This window comes from Octodon degus, unplaced genomic scaffold (assembly GCF_000260255.1).
Source record: "Octodon degus isolate 3935 unplaced genomic scaffold, OctDeg1.0 scaffold00114, whole genome shotgun sequence".
NCBI lineage: Eukaryota > Metazoa > Chordata > Mammalia > Rodentia > Octodontidae > Octodon > Octodon degus.
In genome coordinates, this window is record NW_004524690.1 from 2502149 (window position 1) to 2511897 (window position 9749).

Below are 9749 nucleotides of genomic sequence, written 5' to 3' on the forward strand. Positions count from 1 at the left end.
GGCTGAGGCAGGAAGACTGCCACAAGTTCTAGGTCAGCATAGGCTACACTGTCAGACTATGACTCAAAAAAAAAAAAAAAAAAAAAAAGAGTTGGTAGTTCTACAGGGACTGGTGGCAGAAATCAATGACTGGTAGTGACCAGAGATGGTGGCACCTTGCAGTAAACACTGGCAATCTGCAGTGGCTGGGAACAGTGACCAGTAGAGAGCCTCAGAGGGGCAGCAGAAGCTACTGGACAGCTCAAAGCCTCTGTGGCTGAGAAGTTGCCAGGGGCAGCCAGGAGCTGCTAAGAGCCGTGACCCTGAGGGCCAGCAGCCACTCACACAGAGCTGAAGGACAACTGAGGGAACTGCATTTTGCCCATTAATGATTTCCATCTGTATGGAGTAAGAGAACCCTCTGCTGCTTGGTGACAGGAGGAGCAGACCAGCAAAGGCATCTTAGACCACAACAGGACTCGTGTGTGTGTGTGTGTGTGTGTGTGTGTATGTGTGTGTGCACTCACATGCCTGAAGCCAGAGGATCATAGCAGTCTGCGTCACTGCCAGGCAATATTTGGGCTGCTCCCTCAAGTACCTGCTCCATCACCCATAATACTTTTGCTCCCCAGCCCACAGGACCTCGAAATTATGGTCATTCTGTATCGCTTTCCACCTGGGATCACAGTTACATACAAAACATAGGGGGCCAGGGAGATGGCTCAGTAGAATAAGTGCTTGGCAAGCGCAAGGACCCGAGTTCAATACCCGGTTCAAAAAAAAAAAAATGCAGCTATTTAAAAAAAAAAACACGGGGCTGGGGAGATGACTCAGTGGAATAAACACTTTCCTGGCAAGCGCCAGAGTCTGAGTTCAATCCCCAGTTCCGCAAAAAAAAAAAAAAAAAAAAAACCACACATAACTTCTCTGCCCAACAAAGCTGCCCAAAGCTTGGCTCCACATGTTCACACTCACGGAACTCATGATGATACTTGGGCATTATTTTCACCTCTTGATCCCCTAAGGTCCAGCTCAAGACTCTGGCCCTCCCCAACATCCCTCACATTTCAGACCAGGGCAACAGCCCTCAGGGGTGCACACCCTGGGCAGCCCCTCCCACATGGAACCAGAGTTTGCCTGTGTGATCAACGGAATAAAATAGCTCTTGGTCCTCTGCCTTGGATCCCAGACCTGAGAGAGGCCATGGCAGACGCGGCCGTAAAGAGCAGGCATGGGGCACCAGTGAGCATGCAGGGGAGTCAAAGCTGTATCCTCTAGCCCTGCTGAGCCTTGAGATGACTGAACCCTAGCCATGGCTACCCTGCAACCTCAGAGAAGATGCTGAGCCTAAGCTACTCCCTTGGCCAGCCCTGATCCCTGAGCTGCACACACCACATGAATACCTGGGATCTCTTAAGCTGGTAAATTTGGGGGGGAGGGGGGTCATATGTTAGACAGAAATAGACGCTAAGACTCTCCATGCCATCTCTGTCTGGGACATTCTTCCCTAGTCCCACCTATCACAAGTCTCAACATAGAGGGGGAAAGGGGTGTATGTCTTATGAAAATGCTTTAGGATCTCACTTTCCAGTTACTTGCTCTTTCCTCTAACCACAAATGGCCTGGCTCAGTCATTATCAGTGATGTTTCCTGCCCTGGGCCACAGTTATCCTACACGCTGCCCAGGGGCACAGGTCATCTGTCTTCTCACTGATAGTAGTTTGGCCTTGTCATATAGAGACTCTGCCTGACCTCACTTCTGTGTACAGGAAAACCCAGGAAGTAGTAATGATGGACCTTAAATTAAGCTTGTGATGGTTCCCGGCAATAAAGCATTGATTAACTGTAAAAGGAACTTCTCTAAGCAGAGGACACATTTGTAAAATGTGGTGGATTACAGGAAGAGAAAAGAGAAAAGCACATCAGATGGTCACGGGCAGAACTCAGCCTTTCCCTGCCTTCCTGACTCCTGTACATTCCCTTGTGGTTCCATCAGAAGAGAGTGGGAGAGGAGAAATAATTTAGAAAAGCACCATCATTGATACTGTTCTGCCCAGGATCCAGCAAGAGTCAGGGCCTGTGCGCACACGTGCTCAGTGCACAGGGCAAGTAAGAAGGGAAAGGAGATAGGCCAGCATCAGCCAGGTCGTCTGCAAGGTCCCCGGCAGCTGACAGCCAACCCATCATCCCGGCAGGAGTCACACCCAGCTGGGTTTGCATCTTGACCTCAAGACAACAGATCATGTGACCCTGAAAGAAGGATCCAGTCCTGGGACCTTTAGATCTCCTACAAATGACCACTGCAGTTGCAGGAGAGAAGCGGTCCAGGAGTTGGGCAGAGCCCGCAGTGTCTGTCAACTCATCTACTTCCTCTCCCTTTCTAGAGCCAGGTTTCCTGATGCAGAGATCTACACTGTCTGCTGTGGACCCAAAGCCTGCTGTATTTGTCCATGTGGCCACAAACCTCGGAGACCTGTGCATGACCCCTTGAGGCAGATCTATTTCTCCCTCAACAGAACACATTAAAACTTAACAGAAGGCTGGCCATAAGCATTATTCTGAGCTAATTACACACATCACGTATCACACTATCATAGCTAATTTCACATACTAGCATCCCCGATATATCGATTCGTTCCTTGGGGTCAGCTGTGGATTCACTTCTGTCTGTCTGTTTCATAAGCTTTGTAGTTTAGGACAACTTTAACAGCAAATAGTTAAGCCAGGTGTGGTGGCACACACCTATTAGTCCCAGCACTGGGGAGGCTGAGGCAGAAAGACAACTGCTAGTTTGAGGCCAGCCTGAATTACACACTGAAAACACAAATGCCGCCCCCCCCCCACAAAAAAAAGACAACTCATTAATCAACCAAGGAAACTGCACATTTCTGGAACTTACCAAGTTTGCGACATAACCCTACTCAGTGCACTAAGAAAGTAGAAATGTTGAAAGATCTGGTAAGGACTGAATAGTTCCTTTTTCAACAAGAAGCGTATTTGTCAAATGTTTATTATGATTCCAGTACAGTACACTGCATCAGGTACCAAGGTAGACAAAAACAAGCCAAAAGCTTTCCATAAAAAAAGTATCTATAAAACATTACCATCACATTTATAAAATACCAGCTTTTAAAATCATCATTGAAGTTACATAATTGGTTAATCTATAACATGAAATTCATGTAAATGATTCCAATACTTAAATTATATATAGCTAATTTTATTACCAGTTTTTTAAAGGTTGAAATATTACCTAGAGCATTTTTTCTTCTTCAGATAAAACCAATCCTTGCCAGGAAAGGATGTTTGTATTATAATTTTATGTATATTATAATACTGCACTTTCTTTTTCCTAACATGGTAAGTTTTATAACATTACAATTAGCAAATTATAGCTGACACTTATCAACAAACAAGGCCACGATTGTGCAACGGGAACGAGTCCAAACAAAACATCAACTAAAATAAAATGGTTCTTTCAAAACAACACCCTGAACAGTTCAAAAGATTAGATATGCTATAATACGGGAGATCAAAAAGAAACTGATCAATACCCACCAGAAGCAAGGGGGCCCTTCCAGCAGAGGTTAAATGACCTTTTGCTCTTGCTCCTGCTCCTAAAAGGCCTGTCTCTGTCACCAGCTGGGACCAGCAATGCCTCTCCATGGCAACGGCTCATGTCCTTCAGATGCCCCCCTTAAATTAAATATTCATTAGGTTTCAGAGCAGGGGGCTTTGCAGGGAAGTCCTCACAAGGCGCACACAACTCTGAGCCCACCCCCCTTCCTCCAGAGACACCTACCTCCTTCACAGTCACCAAAATGCAGAAGAGAGGCCACAACCAACTCATGCGGACAGGCAAGCGTTGCACTATCCCTTGTATAGGACCTGTCTTTCTTGCTGGTTTTGTTTTTATATCATCATCATCATCATCATCATCATCATCATCATCATCATCATCGTTATCACAATTATTATTCAGTGCCAGGGATCAAACTCAGGGCCAAGTGTCTGCTACACAAATGCTCCACCAAAGAGCTACACCCCCAGCCATACATGACTTGTGCCTGTTGCTTGCATGGCATGCATTATCCATTCGCAACAAAGCTAAGGACTGCTCAAGTTTCTATCCTCTCAGTCCCCCCAGGACCTCATTCTATAGCCATAACAACAACGACAGATCTAATAACTACAGAATCCATTTAAACCCAAAAAGCTCCTGTATGGTGGTTATTTGCAAAGAATTAAAGTTGTAATGATTCCTCTGTGGGTTACTTCTTAGTTTGTTTCTATGAAGCACAAGAGGTTTAAAATAAGCAACTACTGTCCACCTGGCTCGGTGGATGCCCTCCTGGAGCCTCCCTCCACACTTCGGGGAAGGCTCGCAAAGCTTGTTATCAGGCATGGGGCTAATGCACATCCCAGAGCAGAAGCACAGAAGCCGGGAACAGATACAAAAATTTCCTGATACTAAAAGGACGCCTTTGCTTTGCTTTCCTCGGCATGAGCAGCCACGTGAAAAGCAGAGTCTTCCAGGATGCTCAGAGACACCACGGCCATCTTGTTCGAGCCTACCTCACCACCTGCAGTGAGGCTCTCTGTGAAGATTCTGAGGGCAAGGCTCTCTGAGCCGGCTGACATCGCAGAAGGCCAGGCATATTGTGCGCTGCAGCAGAGCTATCAGGGAGCCGCTAAGGCAGGAACACACCTTCCCCCTCCAGGACCCTGCCCAGGGCCCACCCTCAGCAGGTGCTCCAGGGGCAGGAAGCAATGGCTCCTCCATCCGGGAGCTTCTGATTCTGGGTTCTGGGCCCACCCACATCTCCCAGCAGTCACCACTCCACAGAAACACCACTGACAGGAGGACCAACCCGGGAAGGCCTGACACAGGCAGCCAATGCAAAGACAGGGGTTCCTTGGCTCACCAGGACAACGCTACACTATGCCTATACTGTACTTGCCTGAGGCAAAAGGAGGGGAAAGAAAACTTTGTTACTGGAATTAAACTTACAAAAACTAATGCCTTTAGCATAGGGTAATGTGCTGATTTTGGGGGGAGGCATGTGAAAATTTTCGTATTTATAAAAAGTCGGTGGTTTTTTGTTGTTTGGCTTTTAATGAGTTGGCAAAATGGTGACATTGCAGCATGAGGTCATTTTATCCTTGATTTCGATTTTACCATTCCAGGGACCAAAAACTCAGAAAGGACAATGGGAGAAAAGAAAAAAAAGAAAAAGAAGTGGCAATGGAAGACTGTAACCCCCACCTTCCTGGGGTAACTTACTTGAGCACAGCCCTCCCTAAATCCACCCCCCACCCCGGATCAGGAAAAGCCTGGCTCCGAGGGATAGGCACAAAGTAGCCACACAGCTTCCACACAGGTAGTCTGGGAAGAGTTGGAAAAAAAAAAAAAAATACAATGGGGGGGCCTGCCCCTCAGCTCAGTTCTTTAAGTGGCTGCTTCAACAAAGCAGTCAGGCTCAGGTTGCTGTGGTCTGATTCCCCAGAACTCAAGCCAGCCAATCCTGCCCTGAAGGCATTTGGAGCAAAAAAAAAAAAAAAATACATTGGAATGATCTAAGTAAGTTGCTACTGCTGAGGGAAATTCTCATCCATGGAAAAAAAGGTCAGTATCACTGTTTTAGGAATTCTACCAAAACTTTAGAGATTAGCCAGCAACCCAAAGCCCACTGCAGGCTGAATTTTTAGAGGGTCCAACTGGCACATTTTTATGGTTTTCATAGCAACTTTGACTTAATCCCAGGAGGAGAATAAAACAAATTTGCCTAGGACTGGGTACTGACTGTAAAGCATCAGAAAACAAGGGCACCACTACCTATGAGGCCAAAAATTAAATAAAATGTATATGCTCAGCAACGTCCCTAGATCAACTTCCTTGCATAAAGGAGCAATGTTCAATGAAGCATGTATTTATAATAAACAAAAATACCAGAAAAAAACAAAGCGTCCACTGGGAGTTCTTAAGAGAAGGGATGCTTATATACTGGAATGCTAGCTAGTAATTAAAAAGAACTAAGGGACTAGGATGTACTTGCAGAGAAAGCACTCCCTGACACTTGATGCAAAGCACAGGAACACAGTTCCTGCTAACATTTACCTTCTCACAAGGCACACAAAGGACAGAGGTGGGGCCAGGGAGATGGTTCAGTGGAATAAGCGCTTCCCTGGCTCCCTGGCAAGCACAAGGGCCTGAGTTCAATCCCTGGTTCTGCCAAAAAAAAAAAAAAAAAAAAAAAAAGGCCAGAGGTAACTGCATGAGGACTCTGTGGTTTAACAACCCCTCATGAACTCTTAAAATGTGAGAACCTCTGGTCTATACCTGGAGGACAGAGACCAATAACAGAGGCTGAGCTGAGGTCCCTGAGTTTTATCTATATCCTTTGGTTTGTGTGCATGCATGCATGCATGCGTGTGTGTTCAGACACAAGGTCTTGCGATGTAGTCTGCGATGACTTGAACTCACTATAGAACCTATGCTGGCCCTTGAATTCACGGCAATCCTCCTGCCTCAGTCTCCCGAGTGCTAGGATTACTGGCATCAACCACCATGCCTGGCTTGCCTTTTTTAAAAAAAAAAAAAAAAAAGTCTGTTGGTGTACTGCTCTTGAAAGTTCAAAGTTTTTGGAGAGTCTCCAGAAGTTGTCTTGAGGGGGCGAGAAATGGTTCATTAACCATGCAAGCGTGGCAGAGCTCATGCCACAGGACAATGAGGTTCCCTAGGTGCTGCTAGACAAGGGAGTTCACAAAAAGCACCTGGGAGGATTTCACTCCAATCTCAAGAGTTCAGCTGGTCTTACTGGTGTCTTCCATGGACAGAGTTCATGACAAATGGCCAGCTCTGGTAGGAAGGACAGCCAGCCACCACAAGATGAAAAAGACTAAACAATGAGGATGTTGTTTGGGGAAAGCTGTACTTTTACAATGCTTTTCTTGATTCTTTACCACACACTGCAGCAGCCTATGGAGCTCCCAGTCCCCAGTTATCCTTACATCTGCCCAGGACTGCTCAGCAGGGCAGCAAGGCAAAAGCTAGAAGATCAGGAGCCTGAAGAGTGGAGAACAAGTCTCAAGAAGGTCACACTACAATCGTCAATGCCTGATAAAGCCTGACCCTGCAGAAAAGTCTAGGAAAAAAAAAAAAAAAAAAAAAAAAAAAGCATACACATGCATCCTCGGGCACCTGTGTATGTGTTCTTTTCTCCCATTAATTTAATTAGAAATGAAATAGCCTAATACTGCCAATATTTATGAAGATAAAATAAATGCCAGAGCGCAGTCAGAAACTACTTCAACGGCTGGGGTGATGGCTCAGTAGAGTAAGTGCTTGCCTGGCAAGCACAAGGTTCTGAGTTCAATCCCCTGTACCGCCAAAAACTAACAAACAAACAGAAAGTACTTCAAAGGGCTGGTGAGATGGCTCAGTGGTCTAAAGCACCTACTTAGAACAAGCTTAGCGAAGCCCAAAGCCCAGGGACCACGGTTCAATCCTCCAGCACCACAGGCCAGCCAGCCTGCCCCCTGGTGGGCTGAGCTGGCCACACACACACACACACACACACACACACACTAAATAAATAAATAAATAAATAAATAAGGGGCTGGGGAAATGGCTCAGTGGAATAAGCACTTCCCTGGCAAGTGCAAGGGCCTGAGTTCAATCCCCAGTTCTGCCAAAAATAAATAAATAAATAATAAAATAAAAATTAAAAAAAGTACTTCAAGGCTTTACAGCAATCTGTGAAAATAAAAATAAGATGGTGTATTATGAAGTTTCAGTTGAAAAATAGCTGTAAGAATAATCTATTCATCTTTAAAGTGTTGCTGTGAATTGTTTTCTAGATCAAAGATTAAAATAATATTTTATTAAAATAGCATATGTTTTCCACATCAGATTTTTTTAAAGAACTTACTTGATTTGATATTGAAAGTCCCCCATGTTACCTGTGACACACAGGCTACAACAGTTTTAAAAGCCAACATCTAGAACAACCTAGATATTCTCTCCTAACTCTGCCACTGAAAAATTGAGAGGAAGTTTTGCTCTTTGGAATGAGTGCTCTTCAAATTTCAATGAGGAGAGAAAACTGAAGGAAAGCCATGTTCTCACTCCTGGTTGTGGGAAACTTAGCTGCTCTGGATTCCATCCTCTTGGATACTGAAGATTCCACTGGACTCACCTGGATACCAGCAAAACCAACACACTGGAAAACTGCAAAGAAACTACCGTGTGTTATTCACTTTCTACACCATGCTTCCCCACTGCACAGGAAGAAAATAATAGTTTTTGGTTTTAACCCAAAAGCAAACAGTTCTCCTTTACCACTACTGCATTCAGTCAGGTCTTTGCAGCCTTTAACAAGGCCAAAATTTCAGCTGTATCTTCAGAAGCTCAGCTTCTTTTACCCAGAGAATGTGAAGCATTCAAATAACAGAAACACCCAATTGTCCCCTCACTCCCCCAAAAAAGAGATCTGTCACTGAGACAGGACAAGAGAAGAAGAGAAAGGATACTTTTCATTAAAGAGAAGAGACTCACGGGAGGCCACCGTTGCAGGCTGAGCTCCTGCAGGAGGCCCAGGAAGACCAGACCTAACCAAGACAGAGTCAGCAGTCTAAGTGGGACGGAATCGAACTGAAGCTGTAAGCACCAAGATGCCCACACCAGCCAGTTTTTGCTGAAAACAGGAGATTTAGGTCTATGTGATGCAGCTTAAAAGGAAGCTGCCGATGCTTTAGCCCCTGGGGAGAAAGTGACCCATAGTGGCCTGCTCTCAACCAACCAGCGCTGCCCCTCTGTCATCTCCTCTCCCACCTTACACAGCTCTCTCCTGCGCAGTCACTTCCAGGAGGTTCTCGGGCTGTCTCACAGAAGGGAGGAGACTCTCCTACATGAGGCTAAACCAAGAGTCCATTAGATCTACCACTGGGCTCATTGCCTTCTTGTCTTCTCACAGACGTAAGGCTCGGCGCACAGCCCTTCGGTAACATATCACTCCTACACGTTAGGAGGCAAAATTAGCGAAGATAAGCAAGACCCCAGATAGAACGGCCTGTAGGCCAGTATTTGTCAGAGGAAGGCAGGGCACTTCCTGGGAAGCAACTTTATACCCACCAGAGCCCTGCGCTTCAAAAATAGGATACTGGGCATCTGGGAGCCCCAGACTTCTTGGGGCTCAGGCCTTGAGGGCAGACTGTGGAAAAGACATTCCTGAAAAGCCAGAAAGGCTGGAGAAAGGAAAGCAGACCTGCCGCTGCCTTCCCACACCGCGCCCCAGGAGCACTGAACCTGGGTGTCCCCCACCCAGCAGAGGGAGCCGACAGGGAGGAGCCGACAGTAAGCGACAAGACTGGTGTGGGCTGCAGCGCGCACACGCCGGCCCCCACACACGGCCGCTCCCAGCAGGACACTCACTGTGTTTCATATCTAAGATGGAGCCAGGCAAACCCAGCTCTCAAGATCTCTGACACGGAAAAAGGCAGGCGCAAGCACGTCTGCGTCCCCTTTGAAGCTAGGAAACCTGATCTCTTGAAGGGCTGCCAAGGAAAGCAGCCCGTGTTTCAAGTAAATCCTGTGATTAAGAAGCTGAGCACTGGCTCCCAGGGTGTGCTCCGGGAGGGCGGAGAAACATTAGAGAATAAAACACAAGTTCTCAGTGTGGCGGCCATCAGGACATGCCTAGGTTGTGGCAAGCATGCCTGTCCCTCAATCGAGGTACCTGCTCAAAGAAAGGCGACTCCTGCAGCCAGCA

General features: G+C 46.4%; 1 protein-coding gene across 1 annotated transcript in view; it reads right to left on the reverse strand.

Annotated features, from left to right (window-relative positions):
• The window catches only part of Tpd52 (tumor protein D52), a 79897-nt gene extending 70428 nt beyond the window's left edge, over positions 1–9469 (reverse strand). Inside the window, exon 1 of the mRNA XM_023699602.1 lies at positions 9413–9469. Coding sequence (XP_023555370.1) covers positions 9413–9422 — 10 coding nt within the window. The 5' untranslated portion in view covers positions 9423–9469. The remainder of the gene's footprint in view (positions 1–9412) is intronic.
• Between the last annotated feature and the right edge of the window lie 280 nt (positions 9470–9749).